A 27,631-nucleotide genomic window follows, 5' to 3' on the forward strand; every position below is an offset into this window, starting at 1 on the left:
GACACATAAAAATGCTGGACATTATACATAACACAAAAAAATGACTTTGAAAGGTAGAAGAAGGAAGACATCTAGGGAGCTTGGAAGTCAATTCTTGGGCTTTCTTTTTGCCTCATCTATTCTAGGCTTGGAGCTGAAACAGCCCACAACCTAGAAATGCCACAGGGCACAGAACAGAAACAAGCCAATAAGGGCTGCCCTCTCTAGCCAAAGGACCATGATAGGGGCAGCCTGGCAAGATAAAAGTTTGGACAAAAACCTTCCTGCTCAAACATCACAGAAAAGAATATGACCCAACCACTGAGAGAAGGCTGAGTGGAAAGACTAGACTTCTACCCTCTCCAGGTTATAAGGACCTTGAGATTCCCTAGGGGCTGGTTGTCATAGAAGGCCACAAAAGGAGATTTTTATCCCCATCATCTGTTTAATAAGACCACCTGTTCGTCCCTGCAGTGTCAGTTGAGGTAATTCATAGAAATAGTGCTTCCTCCTTCCTGAGGTAGTGTCAGAAGAACCTGATAACTCTCTCCATCACCAAGTGATAACTAAGAGAACCCTTCTCCCAGGTACCATCTAAGGCAGAGTGGGGCACCAGGATTTCTAACTCCACTGGGCCAGAATGGTGTTAAAGAAAGCCAAGCCAACTTGAAAACTGAAGAATAAAGATCCAGAGATCTGTGACATGAAATAAAAATATCTAAATTTTAATTTAAAAATCACTCATAATGAAGAACCGGGAGGATGTCAAATGGAATGAAAAAAGGTAATCGATAAATGGCAATACAAGATGACAGAGGAGACAGAATTATCTGACAAAGGATTTATAGCAGTCATAATAAAAAAGCAGTTACAACTGATATGAGCTTTTTTTTTTTTTTTAGAAAAGAAAACTTTAGCCAAGAAACAGAAAGTCTCACCAAAGAAATAGACAAAGAAAAACCAAATGGAAATGTTAGAACTAAAAAAAAAAAAAAAATACAGTAACTGATAAGTGAAATTGTTACAGAAAACCAGAGAAGAACCAAGCAACACTTAGAGAGATGGAGTTACACTTTATTATTATTACACATGGGCTGAGAGAAAACTGTATTTCAAATTCTGGGCCATGTCACACAGGAAGTTTCTGGTATTTATATGTTTTTACATTCTTTGTCTCCCAAATAAGTTTTTTCAGTTCCCTCTGCAATTTCTTAAAGGGCCCTATGTGCTGGGGCTTTGAAACCTCAACCAAAGGCTTGGCCTGGCACCAGCACTGATAACTTTGTCTGGAGAAGGTTTATGGCCTCTTTGGAACAAGTAGTCTTATTTCCTTATTATTTAAGCAAGCAAGCATTTACAGAAGCCAAATAGCAGGGTTAAAATTTCAAACATCAATTTTTATATAAGATTGATGCTTCAAATAAAAAGCTCAGTGGATGGCTCAATATCAGAATGGAAGAGATAAAGGAAAGGGTCAAGGGAACTTTATTGGAAATGGAAATGCTCCACATCTTGCTTTGGTTATACAATACTGTCAAGTATCAAACCTCAATGAACTAAATACTTGATACATATTTTCCATTGTGTAGAAAATAATTTTAAAATGTAACAAAAACAATTAAATAGAGACTCTAGATATGTTTCCATTACTTTCAGAGTTTATGAGTGATTTTTGAATGATGTGTTTTCATCCACTTCCTCTTCCCCACCCAAGAGACAATGACACAACAATTCAAGTCCAAGCTCTATCACTTTCCTGCTGAGTGTACATGCGTGGGCAATGATATCACCTTTTTTCCATAAAATGAGAATACTAATAATGCATTATTAATACCCACTTTTTTATTGTGTTGATAAAATAAGACAGCACATAAAAATACCTGACAGCACCTGTTTAATGAACATCAGTTTTCCATTTTATCCTATTACCCTCCTCCATCATAATGGAGGAATATTGGCATCAATTTAAATTTTTTTTGTTAATCCTCACCCGAGGATATTTTCCATTGATTTTTAGAGAGTGGAAGGTAATAGAGAGAGAGAGAGAGAGAGAGAGAGAGAGAGAGAGAGAGAGAGAGAGAGAGAGGGAGGGAGGGAGAGAGAGAGAGGGAGGCAATGATGTAAGAGGGACATATCAATTGGATGCCTTCTGCACACACCCCAACCAAAGCCAGGGAATGAGCCTGTAACTGAGATATGTGCCCTTGACAAAATTGAACCTATGTGTCCTTCAGCCCATAGGCCAATGCTCTATCCACTGAGTCAACCCAGCTAGTCAAACCAGCTAGGGCAATTTTTTTTAAAAATTAAATAAAATTGTAGCCATGTCATTTATTTTATTGGCATTTATTTTATGCTGGATTTACTGGTACTCCTGGGTCATATGTTTTTGTTTCTTCACTTTCTTTTGGGATATCTTTTTTCCTGTGCAACCTCCTCTGTGATTTAGGAATAATCTGCTCTTTTTCAGTAAGATCATCTCCATGCATCAAGGACAGTTCACATATGGGTTAATCTACCTCTAAGCTCTGTTCAATAATCAGAGAATCTATGTCTAAACCCTTAACTTCAGGACTATTCTCTGCATTTTTGAGCTGGTGCAGCAAAAATTTAGCACTCCTTTTGAGCCACTGACGCTCTGTCCATCCCTACTCTTTTGCCTGGGCACACCTAAGGACTCCATGATTTTAATGACGAATGGCACACACTGCTTCTGTGAAGCGACATCCATCAGAAGCTTGGTGGCTTTTCGGATATGCATACCCTGGATGGCCTGGGCAGTTTCACAAGTGTTCTTAAAGTGAACCAGAAGATGTGAACCTCTTGATTTGCATAGTTCTGTGGGTTTTTCTGGGTCAAGTGAGTGACCCATTTTGAGAGGTCACCTCAGGCCACTATGGGAAGAGCAGCCATGTAGTTTATAAAAGACAAGTACAGACTTGAAAAGTGCCAAGTGGCACTCCCAGCGAGGAGGGCAAATTAAAGTGAAATTCAGTATAAACGGTAAAGATAAATAAAGCCAGAGGAGAAAAGAATAGCTTTACAGTTATACAAACAACCTTGGTGAGAACTGAGAAATGAGGTTAAAAGTAAAGATTAAAAGTGCCTGCCCCTTGTAACATACTCATTACTGACTGTATTTTTGTTATTTGTGAAACCAAAAAAAATGAAACAAACCTGACTGTTTAGAAAAAGTTGACATATTACAACCCGTTATTTCAGGAGAGTAGGAGGAAGTACAGAACTAACACATGTGGCAGTCTCTTCATCCACCATCACTATGGGATTAGATATTAGAAGGAGGGAAAGACTTAGAGATGCTAAGCAACTAGTTAAAGGCCTTCATAATGAGGAAATAAAAACAAGAGCTGTTTCACCTCACGTTGCACATTGTTCCCTCTACAACAAGCTACTCTAGGGAATACAATTTTCCCTTCTAAATCATGGTCTTTGGAGTTAATGAATCTGACTCTACCACCACCTAGCTGTGTGGTATCGGGCAAGTTAGTTAGCTTTAGGTTAGGGTTGTTTTAAATATAGAGCTGAAATAATCACTACTTTTTTTTTTTTTAATAAAGCTTCAGAAGAAACCAATGAAAATATATTTAAAGGGCTTTGTCAATGCCTGGCACTGATTAAGTACTCAACAAATGACACCCATCGCTAGAGGCATTTCTTTCTTAGTTCTTGTTAATGTCATCTTAGTGACACTGATTTATTCAAAGGCACCCTGACCCTTGAAATGCACAGACACAGACAGCTCCAATAAAAGAAGCAAGAGATGACTGGTCAGGGTGGTTAGGGAAGGTGGAGGGGACAAAGGGTCAGATAAAGGCATCAGAGAAAAAAACAAGAAGCTTAACATTCTCTTGAAAGGATTATCCTGGCAACTAAAGGAAAAAGAATACTATTTCAGCCCAAAACATTAAGTTATCTGTCAAATCACAGAAACATGAGAAAGGCTTGATAGGTTCTGGTTTGACTTGATGAATGTTAGTGTTCCCTTTCTCGCTCGCTCTGTGTGTGTGTGTGTGTGTGTGTGTGTGTGTGTGTGTGTTCGCATGTGCATGCACAAAGCAAGGTCATCTTAGTAGGCAGTTTCATTTGCTCACTCTCTATTCACAGTAAATGCTCCTCAGACTAAAGGGACATTCAAGTTTAACACAGCCCACTCCTTGTTTCACTTGATCTTCACAAATGAATATGTAAGCATATAAATCAAAGGTCACATTCTCTAAAGGAAGAGCTATAATGTAATGGAGGAAAAAACATAACTAAATTTATGGACAAAAAATAGCTCAAAGTTCAATGGAGCCATTGATAAGTCTATAACTTGCTAAAGATTCCTTAATGAAAAAAAAAAGTGGTCCTTTTAAAATTTCCCAAATTTACTAAGAAAACTGATAAGAATCCATTTAAGCTGGCATCCCAGATTGCAGGTCAATACTCCTTGATCACATTTTTGAAGCCACACTGTCCAATGAAGCCAAAAAAACACACACCTGGCTATTGTGTTTCAAACTCATGATATTTAAATACAATTGGAAATTTAGTTCCTCAGTCCACCAGCCACATTTCAATGGTTCAACAGCCACATGTGGTCATGACTACCCCACTGTCAGTGCAGATGACTGGAGACATTTCCATCATCCCAGAAAGATCTACTGGATGGCACCAATTTGAAAAATCAGTCTTTCTTCCCAATAAATGTTACTTGACAAAAAAAGAGAAAGCAATAATTTGACATCAGAAATTATTTTCTTTTCTATATTTGTTTAATTGATTTTGGTGATCTACATAACCATATTTAATTAAATGCAATGTGATAATTAGGGATTTTCTAACATGATTGCTCTTTGGGAATAAACAGCTCTTGTAATGTGTCTAGCTGTGACTTTCATACACATTTCAGCAAGCACTTTCCTGTTTAGTTATTTCAGACAACTTTCAGATCTTGGAATAATCTACCTCCCAACCTGGCTGCTTCTGTGCCACAAATCAGTTTGTTTTCTGTTAGAAGCTTTGGGAGACCCCAGGTTATCTATCTCTGAGGGAGATCGAGATCAAGTGAGAGTCAGAGACAAGTCAGCTCTGGCAAAGCTTGTCGTCTACCAAAATAGTGGCTCCTGAATGTCTGCCCAGAACTGAGACATGTGATGAAAATTGCACTGGTCCTCAGCAAGATGGAAAAAACAGCCTTGGGCGTTTTCCATTGGCCATATGTTATTTTGATTTTGTCATTCCTGGATTTTTTTTTAATGTTAACTGCCTATCTTTTATCAAATTGCATAAGTATATGGTGAGTGTATGTATCTATGCATATGAGTTTTAATGTTAGCAAAATAAAAGTTATAGAAACTGAAGTGTCCCCAACTTAAAAAAAAATAATACTTGCCTATGAGAGTTAAAGGTTTGAGCAGAACCCAAAATAAGCAATCCAATAATTATCTGCAGATAATATGAGGGTAAGAGAGGGGGGAAGTAATGATGAGAGAATACAAAAACTGAACAAGTAAAGGATTACTTCCAACTCCCCCCAAACCTCCCCCCCAACACATACACACACGCACACACACCTATATATACATCAGGCAAGATGGAAACCTGGCATTTCAAATAGGTTTTGAAGAAGTCAGACCAGGTTTGCACTTATATTTCAGGGGTAGGTGTCCAAGCAAAATAACCAATTTAAAAGAAGGTACAGATAAGGAAAATTTGGAGCATTTACAAGGAAGAACAAATCATTTGGAATTTAAAGCACACACACACACACACACACACACACACAAAAATAACCAAGGGAATGAGGCAGGAAGATAATCTGGGAGCAGATTACAGTGAGTGTGGGGATCTTGAGAAATTTGGAATTTTTTTTTTCATTAAACAATTGGAAAGTCAATAAATATTTAAAGCAGGGGGAAACTTAGCCAGTGTTGTGTCTCAGTAACATGGATAAACACATAATGACAATAACCATCTGGTGATATGTGAACATCCTTCAAGATTCAATTTAAGTCTCATTAAAAACCGTCTCCTTTATTACAATACATACCTAGCTTCCTTAATCTGAACTCCCAAAGCATTTATTTGCACTACAAATGGTATCTAATTATCAGTTCATTAAGTCACCACCACAAAATTAGGCACCAAATAAAATAATATTATTGTAGTTAATTATCAACATCACTCCCTATGTCCCTTTAAATTCTGGGCCCATAACAGGGGCCAAATAATGACAAGCCAACATATATTCCATAACCCTTATGAACCCACCTATGAGTCCTACAGCTGAAGGCTGGTGGGTGGGCAGGTACCCCGTGGACATCTGAAACACACACACACACACACACACACACACACACACACACACACACACACACGGTCCTAAGAGCCAATTAAAGAAACAACCACAAGCAAATGGCAGAGTGTGTGATTACGTATTTGAGAGAGGATTTATAATCCTACTTAGCTTTTCAAATCAGATGATGCTCCTAAAATATTTTACCAGCTTCTTCACTGTTCTGGATCTTCTTGGCTGGTTTACAAAAACAAAAACAACTCTAAAAAGTACACTCTGAAAGATTGGCAATTCATTTTATGGTGTTATAAATTATTTTTAAAGATGCTTCTAGTCAGTTCTCAATATGACAACCATTAAAGCACTGTAAACACCAACTGTTACCATCTAAATCCATCCTTAAAATTAGGGAGAAGGGGGTAAAAATCAAGTATATAAAGCTTAGATCTGAGTATTTTGTAGAAGAACCACACTCTAGGGCCAAAGAGCCTCATGTAGCTCAAGAGCCGCAGTTTGCTGACCACAGCTCTCAGAGTTTTCCTTTCTCTGGTTTGAGACCATCACATTACATGTGAATCTAATTATTATATATTTAATAAATATCACTAAACATCTGTCCCATTTCCTAGGACCACTGAGAGACTGTCTCCCATTGCAGGGACCTTAAAGTCTTATCAGTGTTATACACATTTCCCCAAGCCATTTTTGTGCTTCTGATTTTTTTTTTTTAGATCTGATATTTTTAAGTGGCCATGAAACATACATCATTATTTCTTTGCTCTAAGGATTATTCACTTTCTAATCTGAATAATGTTTTATGTTAAAAGCGTACAGAGAATTTATTCAAGCCAAGAACTAAATCTAAATCACGGCTTACTCAGTCTCATGAAAAGAATAAATCACAGACATGCATTATCAGAACATAACCACAGTCAATGCCAATTGAAAACCACCCCCCCCCAAAAAAAATCTCACTAACAGGCAAGCAAAATGCCTTTGACTGTTATGCAAAACCAAAAGCCATACAAAGAGAAAAAGACTAGAAGGAAACATGGCAAACACTAACATTGGCTTTCAAAGATGAATCCATGGAAATTTTTTTCTTTTCTACTTTCCAGGTTACATACATACCAAACTATGTTTTAAGGTTCATTTAAAAGGAAAATGTTACTATATTGCATTTATAAAAACTCTTGAATTTCTAAATGTATCTTTGCTTTAGGATGTTAACAGAATACACTATGTAAATATTATCAGAAAATTATGTAAAAATTTTTAAAGATCTTTACATTTACAATGAAATATGCTTTCAGGTATAAATGGCTGATATACGGTAGCTCTGTGGCTGGATAAATTATTTTTTCCTTCATGCCAGGGAATGGCTCTTCTTCAAGTATTTCCAGACACCATACCCTCCTCACTATTATCTTATTTTCCAGTACTGCACTTTTTTTTTTTTTCTCTCAATTCCTGACAAATAAACCCATCATGGTTGGCTGAATGAGTATCATAAGTTCAAATTTTTCTGGACTAGTATCTTTAAGAAAATGGTTGCCTTATACTCATCAGGAGAGAATTCCTTGTGCTGTGGACTTGCTTTCTTCCTGTTTCTTTCAGGAAATCTTGACCCCCACTGACCTCTCCGTAAAATTGGGAGTTTAGATGTCAAAATAGAGTACAAAGGCAATACCACAGAGCAATGGCTATGCCAACAGCTGAGTCCTTTTGGTTTCATAGCTGGCCCTTCCAAAAAGGCCAGCTCAGCATTATCAAGCTCTGACCCCCAATTCGACTCCAATAATGGGTAGATGTAGAGGGGTGGGGTGAGGAGGGAGGAAGATTATAATTGTATTGAAGGGAAATATCTGGTTAAAAGAATCATCTTCAGAAATGAGAATTTCCAGAATATCTACATTGAGATTGCTAACTTTTTTTTATAATTTTTTTAAAAATATATTTTATTGATTTTTGTACAGAGAGGAAGGGAGAGAGATAGAGAGTTAGAAACATCGATGAGAGAGAGTCATCGATCAGCTGCCTCTTGCACACCCCCTACTGGGGATATGCCTGCAACCAAGGCACATGCCCTTGTCCGGAATCGAACCCGGGACCCTTCAGTCCCCAAGCCAATGCTCTACCCATTGAGCCAAACCGATCTTGGCGAGATTGCTAACTTTTAATACAATAAAATATACCCTGACCTAGAAACCTTATCTGGAAGTAATAAAATGAGTGGATAAGGAAACATACTATGGATTCAGACACTGGAATTCAAATACTCGGTCTTCTCTCAGTAATTAACCAATCCCATAAAAATGATCTAAACCTTCTGCCACTAGAAGATCTTCCTTCTTATCCTAAAAACACCCAATTAGTTCATCTTATAATGAAAACCATGATTAACTGGTCCCCTTCAAAAATAGACAGATTTCCATTTAAAAAAAAAAAATATGCTACTTAAATATGGGCATAGAGCTACTATACACAAACATTTAAGGTTATATAGCATGAAAGGAGACCAAAATAAACAAATTTGGGGAGAGGGGATGTAACTTGGAAGAAAGAAATATGGAGAGTAAAGTAAACTTTATTTAAAAAAAATAAAAAAAGTTAGCATTAATATCCTCAATGAAATATGGAAAGATTTTATCCACAACATAAGATCAGGTGCTATAAAAACTTAAAAAAAAAAAAATCTCTTTAAAAATTAAAAATAATAGGAATTATCGATATAAAGTGCCATAGAAGCTTGAAAGACAAAATTAATCTACCAGAAAACAGAACAAAAAACAAAACAAAAAAATAAAACAGGATGAGACATAAGAAAATATAGACTTCAAAAATAAGAGCCAGCCGAAACAGGTTTGGCTCAGTGGATAGAGCGTCGGCCTGCGGACTGAAAGGTCCCAGGCTCAATTCCGGTCAAGGGCATGTACCCTGGTTGCGGGCACATCCCCAATAGGGGGTGTGCAAGAGGCAGTTGATTAATGTTTCTCTCCCATTGATGTTTTTAACTCTCTCTCCCTCTGCCTTCCTCTCTGTAAAAAATCAATAAAATATATATTTTTTTAAAATAAGAGCCAGTCTGGAAAATTTATCTTAAAAAATAGCAGTTATTGAAATAAAGAACAGAGCAAATTGGATAAAATCAAATAAATAAGTTAATACAAATTTCCAGAAATGAATGTACATATTGAAAGACCATTTTTATTTGGAAAGACCACAAAAGACACAATACAATGGATGAAAATAGACTCACTCCAAGCATAGTCTCATTACATTTCTCAATACCAGGAATAGGAAGAAGGTTAAATATTTTTAATGTATATTTCATATAAATGATAAAGAATCAGAAGGGCTTCGGATTTCTCAACAATAAGACTGGAAACTTAACATATAGTGAAAGAAGTTTTTAGGGATGAAATAGGCAGGTTTAAGAAATATCAGGAGTTAAGGGGTCCATGGAAAAAGCACAGGGCCACAAAGCTGCAAAGGGTACAATTCCACAGAATAAGGGAGCTGGGAGCTGCAAAAGGTCTGCATTTACAGAATAAAGGGAAGGAAGCCCCTCACTCAGAGAGGGAAGAGGAAAGCTCAAAGGGAACAGGAGAACAGTAAGAGAGAAGAAGGAGGGAACCTCACATATCTCACTTGAGGTTTGAGCTCTAAAGTTGCTTTAGTGACTAAACCAAGAGGGGATAGTGACCAATCAGAAGTGATATCAAGGCACAAAAAACCGGAACCTCTATAAACTGTGGAGAAAAGTGACTTAGTGGGGCTCTTCACCTTTCCCACATGGGAGTCTGTGCTTGTTTATCAATAAATTTCCACCTTTTACTATACTGCCTTTCATTCATGATCTCATTCTTCTACTCTACCAGACAGAAATTCAGGAACCAACCTGCCCTGAGTAATACCACGTTCCAGTTCAATTTTCCAGTTTCAGTAGAGACGTCAAAACTGTGACAGAAGATTATTTCCAACATTTGAAAATCTACTCAAATTATCAATTAAGTACACGGGTCAGAGATAAACTTTTTCGGATATAGATATGCATGTGCCTTTTCTCTGCAGATAACTGGAAGATGAGCTCCATCAAAACCAAGGTTAAAAGAAAAGTGAGAGGAATACTCAGGATCCTGGAAAAGGGGATCTGACACCACGAAAGGCACCCAAGAACAGATGAAAGAAAACCAAAAAACAACAGCTCTAAAACAAGTCCAGAGAACAACTACCCTGTTTCTCCGAAAATAAGAGAGTGTCTTATATTAATTTTTGCTCCCAAAAATGCGCTAGGACTTATTTTCAGGGGATGTCTTATTTTTCCATGAAGAAGACTACGGTACACATTTATTGTTAAATGAAAATAAAGGAAATTTATTACCTGTATACGGTACAGTAGTACAGTAGTTGTCAACACAAACCAGACAAACTGTGAATCCTACAGTATCAAGAATTTACTCATTCATTCAATGACAATCATGTCATCATCTTCTGGAACATCAACATAACAATCCAATTCCTGAATTTCCTGGTGAATTTCTTGTGACTCCATTTCTTTCAGAATCAGTGGACCAGATCTCTCATGTTTAGCCTAGGGGGGGGGGCTTATTCTCAGGGGGATGCCTTATATTTCATTCAGAAGGAAACCTGTAAGTAGGTCTTATTTTCGGAGGATGTCTTATTTTCGGGGAAACACGGTAGACCTATTTGAAACACGTCAAAATTATTTTGGGAAACTTTCTTCAATGAAGAGAAAAATCATAGAACACCTACACTGAGTGGCAAGATTATGATGATCTCTGAACACATAATAATCTGGCCACTCAGTGTGTGTGTGTGTGTGTGTGTGTGTGTACATACATACACACATACTAGAGGCCCAGTGCACAAAATTCATGCACAGGTACTGTCCCTAAGCCTGGCCTGTGATCAGGGCCATCTTCCCCAGCTGCCCACAGTCAGCCCTGCCCCTATCACCACCCACCCCTGGCTCCCATTTGCCATAGGGTGATTGGTGCCTGATGGTGAGGAGAAGGGACAAGAGGTTGTCAGTGCAACTCGTAGTGGCTGGTCCAGCGATCATTCTGATCCAGCCATTAGGGTCAATTTGCATATTACCCTTTTATTATATAGGATATATATGTAAATTAGAGGACCAGTGCATAAATTCATGCATGGGTGGGGCCTGGCCATGGTGAGGGAACATGAGCGGTTGGCTGGCCTGCCTGCTGGTGGAACTCCTGGTCAAGGGGACAATTTGCATATTAGCCTTTTATTATATAGGATATACACTGAGTGGCCAGGTTATTATGCATTCAGAGATCATAATAAACGGGCCATTCAGTGTAATGTTTGAATTTCTGGGAGAAGATTTAACTGAGAAGTTTTTGGTTAAAATTAGTGATAACTTTATTGGACACCAAGCAAAGAACAATAAAATATTATTAAGCCGCATTTTAAAGATGACTAATTTTAAAAGTATGCCTATATATAACTTTAATAAAAATAAAATATAAATTTTTAGTATATAAGTGCTTATCATACTTCCTGGTAAATAGTAAGTACTCAAAGAATTTAGATACTCTTACAGTGATGACTTTAACCATACTGTACATACACAGGCTTCACTCCTCACTTGTTTCATTGAGTGGCCTCAGAAAAATTACCCAAAACCATTGATCACCTTGAAGATATCTTTCAGCCTTAATTTTTTTCATGGAGGCAATGGACATAATATTAATAACCATTTCACCAGATTATCATGAACAGGTAGGCTATGAGAAATAAATAATTATTAGTATGATCTGAAAACCCCAACCCATCAGAATACTCAATGCTATCAACAAGCAGTACAGTATATGCCTATATTAGGGTACATACAATGCAAATATTAGCTCAATGCCTAATAAATGTTAGCTATTGTTATTAGTTTATTTGTGTTGTCATTTTTTTTCTTTCTATGGTGAATAAAAAGGGTTTTCATACCCAGAAAAAAATATGTTTTTAAATATTACTTTAATATAGCTACTTGGGAGATAAGAGTTATGAAGAATCAAGAAAATACTGGGAGAAGGAAAAAAAAAAAAAAAGCAAACTTAATCTCTTGTTACTTGAGCCAAGGATTAGGCACTACCAGAAATCTACATAACCACAGGCCCACTCTGGCTGCTTTCATCCAATATCTAAGAAAAAATCTTGACCCCATTTAGGACATTCCATTTGCAAACCCCTTCAAGGAGACACTGTGCCATTCTTCCCACTCATAGTAGATACTGTAATAAAAAGACTCAAGCCAAAACCACTTTGGCTCAGTGGATAGAGCATCGCCCTGTGGACTGAAAGGTCCCAGGTTCAATTCCAGTCAAGGTCATGTACCTTGGTTGCCAGCACATATTCGGGGGAGGGGGGGGAGAGGGGGAGGTGCAAGAGGCAGCTGATAGATGTTTCTCTCTCATCAATGTTTCTAACTCTCTATCCCTTTCCCTTCTTCTCTGTAAAAAATCAATAAAAATAAAAATAAATTAAAAAGACTCAAGACACCAAGTTCTAATAAGTTCGGCCACTGAGTTATGTGACCTCGGGCAAAGGAGCCTTCACATTTTTATTTATAAAATGGGGACAAGGGCACCTGTTCCAGCTGGATTAGCTGTGGCTCCAATGAGAAGCTGCACTTTGGAAAGTACAGGACTGTGGAAAGCCAGGGCGGTATGATTTCATCGATGATGGCCTTTGAGCCCCAGCAAACATGCGAGTGCCAAAGCTACCAGCTACCGAGTTTCAATTAAGAAACCCTGGCCAAGCAAAGCAGGTCAGAGGGAGGTATGAGCTTCCTGGGTTGGTAGAGAGGCACTCAGCAAGCAATAGACCTTGCATCAGCCAGGGAAGCTCACTCTCCCTTACTAGGAGACTCAGGACAATGCCTCCGCATGCTGGAAACCCAATTCTTAAGGCCTCCCAAAGCAGGATGGGGGCAGGAGATAGAAGAAGAGAATGGGAAGCATGCTCTTGCCTTGGCAAAATAGTAAAGTTGCCCAAGTTAATTTCCAGCATCGGTTTCACCTTTCCTTTTTGACATCAGCCCTATTTGCTGTTGGGTTCCTAAAACCCCGAACCCAGGCTATAGGGTCAGATTTCCCTCATGGTACCTGCTGGTTGGCCTATGCACCCAACCTCTGCTCCACTTGCAAGAGCCCACCAAGGCCTCATGTTCTGAAAATTATACCCTCCCCCAACATTTAAAAATTGAAAGTTCTGCCAAAACTGGTTTGGCTCAGTGGAGAGAGTGTTGGCCTGCGGATTGAAAGGTCCCAGGTTCGATTATGGTCTAGGGCATGTACCTTGGTTGCGGGCACATCTCCAGTAGGGGGTGTGCAAAAGGCAGCTGATCTATGTTTCTAATTCTTTATCCCACTCTCTTCCTCTCTGTAAAAAAAAATCAATAAAATATGTAATAAATAAATAAAATAAAAATAAAAATTGGAGATCCTCTTATTTCATCCCTATCTCACCTTGACTTAGTTATCACAAAATAAATTATCAAGGACCCACATGTTCTTATAGGTCATCCTTAAAAATTATTTGAGATATAATTGATATAACAGTATAATAGTAGGTCATCTTTTAATAGTCTAATTTTTAAAGAAAATTCCTAAGCTGATGTCTTACTCCAGTATTCTCCAAAGTGTCCTTAATAGGAAACTGGATGGAAGCCTTTTATTTTTATCCAATCCCAGCTCTGCCTCTTACTAGCTGAGTGACCACAGCCAAGTTACTAACCTCACTGTGCCCCTTTAGTTATTTATAAGGGATGCTAATGGGCCTACTGAGGTAGGACTGATGTTTAGAAGAATGAGCTAATAGATAAGCAGTAAGAACAGCAGGAGCACACAATCCAGGCATTACTATTTTTAGTTAAGTGGTTATGTTACAGTTAACAACACTTATCTGCACTACTCATCCCTTCCAAAAAGAACAGCACTTTCTGCAAGAGGTAATACGTCTAAACTCTTGATGGTCCAGTTCTAACAGTCACCCCTTCTATCCTTTGTGTCTTTAAAATCTTCCTCTCTACTGGATTAATTCACACAGTCAATAAACACTCTCATATATTTCCTATATGAGCTTCTTTGAACTAGGCAAGGCCCTTTGTCTTCCTTCTTCCAATTTCTCGTCATGAATATAAAACTCTTTTGACAGTGATCTCTCTCTTTCTCCAACTATTTGTCCCTTCTTTCCACTTCTATCCAGTTCCTTCTTTCCATTTCTATACATTTACTTCAGGAGTCATGTTCTGGTTACCCTTTTAGTCTTTGAAGGACTCTAATATGGATTTGCTTCCCCATCTCATCAGAATGCCTTTACTACTTGCCAGATCCATGGGCATTTCCCAGCACACGCCTTGCTGGCTGGCTGTGCATCCCATGATGCTAGCACAGTCCATTCTGACAGAGTTCCCCTATGACCCATGCTAGAGAGCCTGGGCATGATTTTATTGGCAGTGGAGAGCTGTTGCAGAGTGGGAAGCAATTATGTGTCTGCCATACCTTAGAATTTAAACAATCCCAAATCCTATATTTTACCCCCCTATGAAGTGTTTCTTACATCTGCTTCTCCCTGTTCTTTTTCTTTCCTGTATTATCTCAGCGAGGGGGCCATTTCTGTGGGCCTGGCAACTCCCCTGATGAAGCCCCTACACAGCCTACCCTGCTGGAGTTCATACCTTTTTTTACTGGGATACATTTACAACCAGAGCCCGGAATCCAACTCAACAGTAAGCCCCCTGAGGGGACGGTTCATAGCCTTAGATTCTTTTACATCTCTCCATGCTGTTGACAGCTGTTAATCTTATCACAGGTGCACAACCAAAACGTATTACCATATAAATAGAAAGGCACACCCACTGGTGCTAGGCAAACAATGAACAATGAATGTGGAAGATAGCATGGCACAGCAGCAGCAACAAAACCAAAGACCTGGGACTCCTGACAGAGAGAGAAACTACACTGTAGAGAGCCAATATTGAGATCAACGCCTTCGTAGAGATTTAATCCAAAACCCTAAAATAATTTTCCCTATTGAGGAATGATGTTTTATTATAATTATTTTTTTTCTTAAGTCACTAATGTTTCCTAAAGACAAAGTAAACCAGAACCAAATGACCAAACTGGAACAAAACCAAAACCAGAAAGCAACACACAACAGTGAAAAGCAAGGGCTCTCAAATATGGCTGAGTTGGCAAAAAAGGCCAGCTGCACCCCAAATTAGCTGTGTGGCCTTGGGGAAATGTCTTATCTTCTCTGGACCTAAGGTCTTTCAATGATGGGGAGGAGGAGGGACCATTTATCCACTGTCTTATGAAAACTCATGTTGACAGATTGGACAGCAAGAGGCTGGCTGAGCATAGGCACAAAATAACGTTAGTTCTCTTGTCTATTCAACCAACAGTTGAGGGTTTTCTGTGTTTCAGAGAGGTTACAGGCACTGGAGATGTTTCAGATGATAAAAAAGTCAAATGCATGTTCCCATGGAATTCATCTGATTCATCCTGAGCCTCCATCAGAATAGCATGAAAGCCTAGGCCTTTCCCTCATAAAGATCACACAGAATGCCCACATACAAGACATGCATACAGTTGTAAAGAAGCTAAGAATCTCACGAAACCTTTAATTTCTTCTTGTGATCTTAGATTAAAAGCCCTGTCCCTATTTCAGGGATTCCCTAAAATTTTATCAATAATGACGTAAGCAGAAAATGGTTTGGCTCAGGGAAAGTGTCAGCCTGCGGACTGAAGGGTCCCAGGTTCTGTTCAGGTCAGGGGCATGTACCCTGGTTGCGGGCACATCCCCAGTGAGGGGGTGTGCAGGAGTCAGCTGATTGATGCTTCTCTCTCATCGATGTTTCTAACTCTCTATCCCTCTCCTTTCCTCTCTGTAAAAAGTCAATAAAATATATTTTAAAAATGACTTAAGGTCATAGATAAGAGTGGTACAGGCAAACCTCGATTTCTTGTCCTTGGTCTCACTGTGCCTCACAGATACTGTGTTTTTTATACATGAAAGATTTGTGGCAACACTGAAACAGAAAAAAAGTGATTAAGGGCACGAGTTTCTTGTTTACAAAAAACCAAAACAACAAAACAACCAAGGGAAGGGAATGGGGATGCAGATGTTATCCAGGGCCCAGGGCAACCTCATCCCTGAGGAAATAAGATCTCTGCAGGGCCTTCTCCACACCTGTTCTTCCCAAGCTGCCCCACCCATTGCAGGACAGTAAATCAAACTTGGCTAGAGCCTGGCCCACAGCTTCTCAATAAATTATATGTGAATGGAAAATGAAGAACAGTCCACTTCTAAGCTACCAGAAGTAAATGCCATAAGCGAATAAGTTTCCTAGATGACTTTAACACCAAATGTCAGCCCTACAGTTTTCCCAGGCAGAAATATTTATTAAACAACCACAACGTTAAAAAGCTATGTGCTCTCAGAGAGCAGAAAAGAAACAGAAAGCAAGAGTTTGGCATCTGAAAATCCTGACACACATCTGCTGCCTCCCAGAGAGGGAAGGGGAGACAGGGCGATGACTCAGCCATGCCAGGAGCTGTATTTCTACTTCTGGGCTACTGTTTGCTCTCTCCACCTATAAACCACCGGTCATCAAGGAGGTATAAAGAAACTCCACACGAAGTCACCTGTAAAGTACATCTAATAAAACCTGGTTGATATCATAGTTTCACCTCCATATAATGTACAGGCGCCTCCTCAAATAAAAAAAAAAAAAGAAAAAAGAAAAAAAGGCAACTAACCCTGAACTCAGCATTTTATAGTGAAGGCAACCATGCATCTAGGAATTCTGTACCAATTCCAAATTCCAATGTTCTATCCCCTGGTTCCACGGACCATGGAAAACCCTAGAGATCCTAGTGCGTATTCACTCAAACTGTATCTCCACCCAAGTCTGTCCTTTGCATGTATTATAGAAGCAATAACAGATTCTGTTGTCAGGTCCTATACCGGGGTTTGTGGCTAAAAATGGGTCTTGCCTATGAACCAAGCATTTCTCCTACTGTTTACGAGGACAGCTAATGAAACACCAAATTCCAAGGCAGAATCGAACAAACCTGACCCCTGCCATCCCCCAAATTTAAATCACTCTAGAAACGGAATCAACTAACCTTTTAGGCTTTGCTAAAGGAAGTCCCTAAATCCCCTGGGCAGGCAAGACCAATCCCTTTTAAGGTCCGCACCACTCCCTGCTCTAACTCAACATGAGTGGCCTCTTTGACATAGTTTCCCTCTTCCTGCCTTCATATTGTTGCCTAATTTCCTACAAAGGTAAGCCCTTCCCTCATCTGGGTTGCTTTCCTTACCTGTTTTTCCACCGCCACTACCACCACCACACACACACACACACACACACTCAAAAAAAAAAAATTAATATCCAGAACTTGATGATAAATTCTGGTATTTTTTAATTAGTGAAGGGAATGTAACAGCTTTCTTCTGGAGGCAAAACTAGTGGTATTTCAGGCTTATATCCCAGCGTGAAGGCCTGACACCAGTGTGTGTGTTTGCTATAGCTACCCTCCCTGTCTATAATGCAGCTCAAGGAACCCACTACTGCAAAGGCATTTCCTTCTAATCTTACCCGACTGCCTGCACAGTCCCTGTTAATGTCATCCTCTCAGTTGTGTGAGGTCAGATTATTAATACTGAGGGGGGAAAATCCACATTGAGGGAAAAACGAGGGAAGCACAGTAACTCTAGAAGACTGGCCAGCCATTTCTTAGAAAGTTAAAAACACAGTATTTGACTCTAGAACCTCACACTAGATATTTATACAAGATAAATAAACCTTGATGCAACTATTTATAGTGGTTTGTTCACAATTACCAAGAACTGGAAACAATCCAAATGTACCTCATTAATGGATAAACTGTGGTACATCCATTCAACGCAACAAAACAGAGTAATTAAGAGGACTCAGCTACTGATACCTGCAAGGACATGGATTAATCTTATATGCATTACACTAAAGTAAAAGCCAGCCAGCCTCAAATGGCAACATAGGATATGATAGTATTTATGTGACAAAAGTATAGGGACAGAATGCAAAGCAGTGATTGTCAGGGAGTGTGGGTATAGTGAAATGGCACAAGGAAACTCTTTGGGGTGTAGGAATTTAACTTGATTGTGTGGTGATTGTATATGTTTGTCAAAATGCAACCAAAAATGGTACATGTTACAGCATGTAAATAATACCAAATTAAAGAAAATGTTAAATACTAATACAGAATAGAGAGGGGATATTTGAAATAGGGATTAAAGTTTTAAATTAACAGTAAAATAGATTGAATAATGTTGTATCTTGAGAAACTGAATTTACATGATCTCCTATTTGACCAAATTTAGTTAATTGTTTGTTCATTTTTAATAAAAATCCTTTTTTTTTTTTTTAGCCCTGCTGTGTGGCTCAGTGGTTGAGCATCCACCCATGAACCCGGTTATGGTTCGATTCCCAGTCAGGACACATCCCTGGATTGGGGGCTTGATCCCCAGTAAGGAGGATAGAGGGTAGGAGACAACTAATCAATGATTCTCTCTCATCATTGATGTTTCTACCTTGCTCTTGCTCTCCCTCTCCCTTCCTCTCTCTGAAATCAATAAAAACATATAAAACTCAATTTTTAAAAAATTATATAACTTCTGTAATAAAATTTATGTCAACAGGACAAGACACTTGTCATTTCACACTCAACTTTGCATAGCCCATTTAAAAAGATCATTTCCCCCCCACTCCCCCCCCCAAAATTTTTTTTCAGGGTATCACTTTTAAACAAAGACTTCTTTTAATTCTTAGTTGGTTTTTAATTTTTTTTTTCCTTTGGTACTTATCAAGTCAGCATCTGATGTCAATTTTCTCTTCTTTAATGGTTTTCTAGTCTAACTCAGCCAGATATCAAGTCACAGCTGTATGATTCCACCTGTTTTCCAATGTCATTTCCATTGAGTTCATGGAATTTTTTCTCTTTTGAAAGACCTAAATTTTCTCTGTGCAATCAATATACATACATACTATATTGCATGGTTGGGTGATTATCAGACTATCAAAGAGAGCTCAGCCTACAAAATTGTGAGTGTTATGTGGCAGGTAAATTTTTGGAAGGTAAAAATTATTTAAATGATGAGTCCTTCATGAATATACTCATAAATACTTTTACTTCCCTCTATTACCTCATAACTGCAGGGATTAGATACTTTATAAATCAAGTAACACATTTAAACGTAAGGATATCTTACAGTTTACCAAGTACATTTTGTTGGTTTGATCCCAACTCTGAGAACCTACATTCCTTCAATGAGTATCTCTGATTATTATACCAGACGCTACATCACCAGGGGGCCATAAAAATGACTTAGACACGTTCTTAAGTATGGCAGGAAGACAAGGAGAGACAGATAGCAGCATCACCATCATCTTGTCTAACAAGTACTGAGTGTTTATTGAGCCACTACCAGGAGGGGTCCTAAGAGCTTTATTGACACTAATATAAACCTCTCAACATGCCTATGAATAATATTAACATTCCAATTCCATAGATAAGCAAAGGCGTCTCCCAGTTGTTGAGTGCATGGCCAAGGCCCACCCAGCAGGTCCTCAGCAGAGATGGGGTTCACACCCAGGCTGGCTGCAAAGCCTGTACATTTAAAGACAGCACTGTGAGTGGTATGCAACCCCCTCCCCCAACAGTGCACCGTGAGCTGTCCTGAGCCCATTCTGGGCCTCGGCTCTCTAACTCAGCTGCAGCTCTGAGGCTCATACCCCATGGCCAGTCCAGGAACATCTGTCAAATCACTGAAGACCTGGGATTTTCCAGGCAGAACATCACCCAACGCCTTCCACAGCAGCAAGGGCAGCCGGGGAGCAGAGGAACTGAGCTTGCCAGCTGGCTCCTCCCAGCCCCAGTGCCCTTGGAAAAGGGCTGCTGGAGGCAGTGAGGCTGCCGCCCCTGACACCCGACAGCTGCCACCCCTTGGTGCTCTTCACTCGGGGAATGGAGCTGCACAGGCAGCTACTTGCACCCACACTTTAGTGAAATCAGACTAAATATAGCCACATGTGCTCTCCTGAGCCAGCTCAGAGCTGGTAGAGCTGCTGCATTTCCTCTTCAGAAAACTGGGGAGTAATCGGCCTGATTTACAGGAGAGAAGCTCCCTGGCTTGCTCCCCTGCTTTCCAGAGGACTATAGGCAAGATCCAACTGGGCCTGGGAGTGCTGAAGCCTTGGCCCAGCAAACGATGGAGCCTATGGGAAAAGGAAGGAACCAGACACAACTTAGGAGCATCCTCATTCACTGTTCTGTCCATAAGGGCTAAGCCACCATAACACCAGGACTTGAGGGTGGGGGGAGGGAGATCCATTAGGTAGAACATATTCTACATACGTCACTCTGTTATGCCCTTTCCCATTTCCCTGTCCATCCATCTCCTACCGAAAGCTCACTCAAAAGCTACCGCCTTGGTTAGGCTTCCCCACCCCACTGGGAACTCAATGCTCCATTTGTTCTCAGACCTCCCACGTCATACCCCTTGGACTTTTATTTAGCACTTATATCATCCAGCCTAATCTGCTTCTCTGTCTCCTTCACCAAAAGGGGGTAGGGGTGGGGCAGAGTGGGCTAAGCTCCTTTATTTATTAGATTTGTCCTCAATCTACTAGAGTTTCTTGCACACAGGCAGCACTCTTACTGCTTATCAACAGAAAATGCAAAACCCGCTGAAAGGCCAGTGGCAGCGTTTGCAATCCACCCCCACCTCTTTCTACTGCTTCATAAATGCACACCTGACACTCCCCAGAGTTCAAGCACCAGCTTCATATCCCTGCAGCCCCTCCTGTCACAGGTCCCCCGCCGCCACACCCACTGTGAGTCAGCATTCCAGACCACAGCTACACCGGAAAAGGTTCCACACAATCTCCCTTTACTAGCACCAGCCCTTGTTCCTTCTGGTGTATGAGTAAGGCAAGAAGGATGCGAAAGAAAGGTATTAGTAAGGGCTGGGCTGGGCTGGGCTGGGCAATCCAACCGTGGGGTTAGCCTGGAGCCCTGTCTGAACAGGTTGTGAGGTCCCCAGGAAGAGAGGGGAGTGGCAGGAACCACCACCACAGCAAGCCGGAGGCCCCCCAGCTCAGTCACTAGACAGGAATTGTCAGCGATGGGCTTCTCTCCACCACTCTCATGTCCTAAAGAGTGGTTCAACAGACGCTGCTGGTGAGAGAAGGTCAGACCTTAGGGGCAAAGGAACAAAATAAAAATTCGGAGGAGGGTAAAAAGGACCTTGGTGATAAGTGAAATGGTGTAGTAGTCAGTCGAACAGTAACACCATGCACAGAGAAGTACCTGCTGGCGACACTTGTCCACAGTCCCACTGCTTTTACATCTACTCCGTAGATGAACAATGTTGGGAGTTTACCATAGGGATGACTGGGGGCCTCTGTGGAAATCAGAAGCACCCATAATCTTACTCATTCATTCATTCATTCATTCGTTCATTCAACATACTTCATGCAAGGTCTACCATAGGCCAGGCCTAAGACACAGTGCTGCCCTCAGAAACCACCACCAAGTAGAAGAGATGCCAACAAAGAATTCCCAGCAAGGAAATGCAGGTATTATAGAAAGACACAGGTATGCTAGCACTGAGACAGCCATCTTCCTCCTTCCTTCCTATGTCTACAAGAGAGCCATAGCAATGACTATTTTGGTCTCTCTCTACTCCCTCATGGGCTTTGCTCAAAAGAGGAGAAGACGATGAGGTCCACGCAAGTCTGTGAAAGGGAATGAAGCAGAGGTGGCTGGGGCCTCCCAACTTCCCTTGAGTCACCCCTGCCTGCTGTGGGAGCCCCATTCTCTCTGCTGTCCAGCTGTCAGTATCACAGTCAGGCACTTCTGTGAGGGCAGTTTCACTCTTGGGATACAATATTAGTACTTTATCCTTCAACCCAAAGCCAGAAAAAAAAAAAAATGACCCATGTGGCCTTGCCATAAACATGACATTTTTATCTCCTATGGTCACTCTCTGCGACCCAGGTCTGAATTCAAGCAGGGTCCAGAACCATCATTTCCAACTGCTTCTCTTTGCTACAAGTCTCTCTTCTTCTCTCTCTCTCTCTCTCTTTCTCTCTCTCTCTCTCTCTCTCTCTCTCTCTCTCTCTCTCTCATCTGCTCTTATTCCCAGCTGCTGTCATTACATACCTTAACAATATTTGATAATGGGCAGTTTTTTCACTCTTTTACAGGAGAAAAACTGAAGAACCTGAGCACTGAATGACTCATCAAGAAACTATTTGATAAGTCAATTTGTTCACTTAAGATGGAAAATTCCAATTCCCTAACACAGATGTCATTTAGAGCACATAGCCTTCTGATTGCAATCTTTGCTTAGTCAGGGGGGGAAGATGCTGAATATTAGAAATCATCTTTCTTCCAGTAAGGGAGCTATCCTATTAGATCTGGAGTAGAAACACTATGTACAGGTTCATCTGCTCCACTTTGCTTGAAGCTCTGTGGATGAAGCAAGGAGATCAATTGGGTTCAGGGTCCTGGAAAACCCTCCTCTTGCTTAGGAGCATTTATACTTCATTTATAAAACAACCAGTGTGGCCATCTAAGTGCCAGGCACCAATCTTGGAGTAATGAGAGGACTACAACACAGTCCCTAATGAATCCACTCTTTTTCTCTCCCTGTGTAATACTTCTGTTATTCAACAATGCCGCAATGGACATACCGTCTATCCATGGAGAGCGAATCACCTTGTGACTTCTGCATGTACCTTCCTTCTAGTGGTCCTAGTTCTCCAGCTATTTGGGATAATTTGATACAATACAATGTTTTGTTGGTTTTTTTTTTAAAGAGACATTGGATGCCAGGATAACCCCAATCTGAATGCAGACCATCACAATGTTCTATGGCTGGAAAGCACAACTGCAAGGTGCCCCGATGCCCAAAGGTGCAACAAGGCATTGATTGGCCAGGGCAGGGAACAGAGAAGTAGGCTATTGTCATTAAATTCAAGGAAGAAAACACAAATCCGGGTATCCATCAAACAGTAAACAAAAGGCAACTATTTTTCCTCTTAAACTCAAGTTTCAACAAAATGAATGCGCTCACTACTTGCTATTAACACTTTCACAATTCAAGCTTACTTTAAAAAACAGGTTACACACCCTAAGAACCTTCTAATTTGTTAGTAATTAGGAAGACTGGCGTGAATAAGTGAAAATTTAGGATTAAAAAACATGTGCCAAATAGGTTTGTTGTTCTTGTTGTTGTTTAAATGAAGGATGGGAGGGAGTTCTGATAACACTTGTTGAGAATCTATGTTCCAGGCACCCTTGTACAAGCCTTTTCCTCACAACTTTTCCAGAAACTACACAGTAATGTACTCATTATTTTTTCCAGATGCAAAAATTAAAGTAACGGTGGTCATTAACATACATTACATTTCCAATTCCAGTTTCTCTGGCATCATTTGTTATTCTCTGAGTCCATGTTTCCCAATGAACTTGTGGACACTGGTTACTAGTTGGTCTTGGGATGGTAACTTTGCATGTGAGGACACAGTCCTGAGGGGGTGTTAACATCCCTGGCTCATGAACACAAAATATCAACAGCAGTCCCTCCATCTCCCACACACCCCTGAAGAGGGCAATGCCCCCTCAGATGAGGGCTACTGGTCTAAAAGATTTTTTTGAGTATCAAGACACAAGACCAAAGAGAGAGGCGCATCCTTTAAAAGTGCCCCCTACCTTCAAATCTCTGGAATCCAAAGCAAGTCCCATGCTCTATGGTAGGGGTGTCGAACTCAATCAGAGAAGGGGCCAAAATCTAAAATCCAGCCTAAATCGCGGGCCGAATGGTTTACTGAACAGTCATAAACTGTCATTGTGATGGAAACGCAACGGAGTGCAGTGATGACAGTGCGGTGCGGGCCACATTGCAAGGCCTGGCGGGACGGATTTGGCCCGCGGGCCTTGTGTTTGACACATGTGCTCTATGGAGTCATTTACAAAAGCTCTGAGCATTTAATTCCCATGCATTCCAAGAGCATTTATTGAGTACCTATGATAGGTCAGGCACTGTGCTGGGAATATAAAGTCAGAAAGTGTGGTCCCAACCCTTAAGGGACTAGGTCTCCTAGTCTAATGAGAAAGAGATTAAGTATGGTCAGAGTTAGGATACGGTAAGAGATTAAGTATGGTAGGGATGCTTGGTGCAGAAGGCACCTCCCCTAGATAGGACAGAGAGCTGAAGGCAGACAAAAAGGGGGTCTGAAACAGGTCCCCAGAAGAACCTCAAAAGACCAAGCAAAAGTAACCAGGAAGGGCCCAGTCTGGGCAGAGAAAACTGCCTTTGCAAAACCAGAGAGAGGAATCATAGCTGTAGCCAAAGTTTAAACTACTTTCTTCTTCAAGTGGAGACCTCCTTGTGATTCAAACTCAGGATCTCCTGTTTACTAGACAGGCAGGTTAACCAGATAAGTCACTAGATTTCTCTTCCTTATAAGTCATCCACAATCCATGTATATTTCCTTCCACAGCCCTTGCTTTTGTGGGTATAATAACCCATCAGACAAGAAATACAACTAATTCTATATTTCTTCCAGGGAGTAGGAAATTGCTTTCAAGTACATTGTGGACTGGCAATCAGTTGGAGTTTCCCTCATTGGGGATACACAAAAGTGGGGAACAGAAGAAGCAATAATGTCACCCGAGAAGTGAGGTAGGAAGAGGGATGTCCATAGATCAACATACCCTTGACCCTAAGCTTAGGGTGAACTTTACCTTGTTGGGATTTTTTTTTTTTTTTTTTGTCAATTTGTTTAATCTAAAGACATGCCTCACTTATCATCAACTCTTAACACACAAAAAGCCAGATGATTCAGTGGCTGGTTGTCAACCTATGAATCAGGAGGTCATGGTTCAATTCCTGGTCAGGGCACATGCCAAAGTTGGGGGCTTGATCCCCAGTGGGGGTCATGCAGGAGGCAGCTGATCAATAATTATCTCTCATCATTGATGTTTCTCTCTCTCCCTCTCCCTCTCTCTCTGAAATCAATAAAAAATATATTGGTTTTTAAAAAGCCAGATCCTCACCCTATTATTACATTTGCACAGAAAACTCAGAAAAGGCCGAGACCGGTTTGGCTCAGTGGATAGAGCATCGGCCTGCAGACTGAAGGGTCCCGGGTTCGATTCAGGTCAAGGGCATGTACCTTGGTTGCGGGCACATCCCCATTGGAGGGGGTGGAAGAGGCAGCTGATCGATGATTCTCTCTCATTGGTGTTTCTAACTCTCTGTCACTCTCTCTTCCTCTCTGTAAAAAAATCAATAAAATATATATTTTTAAAAAACTCAAAAAAGACTTTGGCTATTTGTTTGTTCTTTTCAAAGGCATATATGTTATATATAATTAAAAATATATAGAAATAAATAAATTAGATATTAATAGATACCTAGAGCTGGCCAGCTGGGAATCTCTGAACCTGAGATAGCCCAAAGGCAGTAGTTTCCTGCATTAATGGGAGCTGAGCCCAGGAGCTGGGCTGTTGCTACTTCAGGTGAAGTAATTATAAAGAGCAAGAGTTAAATTAGCTTCATTTCGTTCACCTGGGGTGGGGAGCAGAGAGGGAAGCAAGCAAGCCCTTATGACTCTTTATTGCCTCCAGTCTACAAGGAACAGGCTCATTTCCCCTTGGCAGGAAGCCTGATGCAACTAGCAGGCATGCCCTCTTTTTCTTACCTCCTACCCCAACCCCTACCGCTACCCCTCTGACCTGAGCCACACTCAGGAACCACAATTCTGTAGGTGAACTAGGCTCCCTTTAGTCCCATGGTTTTTGTTTTGTTTTGTTTTTCATTTTATCAATGTGACCTCTAATTTGACATCACAACCACGTCTGGTCCACATATTCCACCCCCTCTCCCGCCCCCCAAAAACTGACCCCCCACAAGAAAGCCTGTGTTCCGAGCTAAGAGAATCTGAAATGAAAAAACGGGATCCCTCACACACCGCCTGTCCCTGCTTTCAACCAGGAAGTTTAAAGGAGTTAACACTGCTGAGCCCAAACTGCAAAGCCAAAGGCTTCACAGAATCATACCAGGAAAGAGGCAGGTGGTCTTTGGGGTGGAATTCACCCAAATCGAATATGTTGGTTCTCCTTTTTATCCCTGGCTGATTCCATTTCCTTTCTGTAAAACTTTGAAATCCCAGGAGGGTTGTATAAACAGAGACAGGTGTAGGGGCACCTCCACTCCCTCGGTGCATCTGCTGTTTCCCCGGCCAGAAGCATAGGACGAGGGGCCCTGGATTCCTGGACCCAATCGCAACGCATGCTTCTTGATGACGTACCTTGCCAGGGTCCTCGCCAAGGTGTGTGGGGGGCAAGCGAGCATCCCCTGCCCAGAGGCCACCCCGCTGATCGCCCAGAGGGAGGGGAACAGCGAAAGGGGCACCTGGGGCTAAGACCTCCGGCCTGTCTCGCAGGCTTTCCCCCCATTTCCAGCACATCCTTGCACAGTAGGGACACTGCGTCTCCAACAGTAAAGTCCTGCGCACCTACGTGTCTTTCCAAAGCAACTGAATAAAGCGCCTATTAGCCTCCTGAGGCTCAGGTGAGCGCCAAGAGGTGTAGGAGGAAAGGGCCGGCTCGCCCCCACCCTCGTTCCTCTCCTCCCCACGTTCCCCCAAGATTCACCGGGGGGATGTGTATTATTGGGGTGCGCGGGTGAAGACGGGGCTTAAAAATGCCCAAGCGTCCCTTACCTTCCACAGCCATTCTCTCAGAGCTTCCCTAACGCATGCATAATTTTCTTGGCCGAGGTATTCCTCCTTCCCCGCGCAACCCCCCTCCTGGCGCTTTCGCCTAAATATTCTGCGCTCATCTGCTCCAGGACCAACCTGCCGCGGTCACGCAGAGACAGGCAGCCGGCTCCCAGCTCCGCGCAAGGCCGCCTGGGAAGTGTAGTTCCCTCCCTTAGCTCCGACCCCGCTAAAACACCCCGAATCCTCGGTGGGGCGCGCCCTCCCCTCCACACTCGGACTGCAGCTATGGTTTCAGCCGATCCACGCAAAGAAATCCTTCCTGGGGGGGGGGGGGGGTTGGTAAGCGGACAGGGGGACCCCCTGGAGGTGATAGGGACTACATTTCCCAAGATGTCCTGAGCTGGATTTCGTTCCGCACTTAGAGACCTGATTGAGAGCTCCCTTTCAATTAGAAGGGAGTAAGCACCTAGCGGGGATAGCGTGGGAGGCGGAAGGAGGCAGGGTTTGTGGTGTGATCCCTTGAGCTTGTT

The 27,631-nt window shown here is 41.3% G+C and overlaps 1 protein-coding gene across 6 annotated transcripts in view; it reads right to left on the minus strand.

The window, feature by feature from the left end:
- The window catches only part of SAMD12 (sterile alpha motif domain containing 12), a 319,976-nt gene extending 292,704 nt beyond the window's left edge, over positions 1-27,272 (minus strand). For 2 of the 6 annotated variants that reach the window (XM_036436837.2, XM_036436839.2), the window contains exon 1: positions 27,102-27,270. Coding sequence is in view for 2 of the 6 variants with exons in the window: in XM_036436840.2 (XP_036292733.1) it covers positions 27,102-27,114 (13 nt within the window). In the remaining 4 variants the exon portion in view is untranslated. Of the gene's footprint in view, positions 1-27,101 lie in introns of all 6 variants that reach the window. The other 4 variants (XM_036436840.2, XM_036436838.2, XM_036436835.2 and 1 more) reach the window with 4 other exon arrangements.
- Between the last annotated feature and the right edge of the window lie 359 nt (positions 27,273-27,631).

The sequence above is a fragment of the Pipistrellus kuhlii genome, unplaced genomic scaffold (assembly GCF_014108245.1).
Source record: "Pipistrellus kuhlii isolate mPipKuh1 unplaced genomic scaffold, mPipKuh1.p scaffold_m20_p_14, whole genome shotgun sequence".
In the NCBI taxonomy this organism is placed as follows: domain Eukaryota; kingdom Metazoa; phylum Chordata; class Mammalia; order Chiroptera; family Vespertilionidae; genus Pipistrellus; species Pipistrellus kuhlii.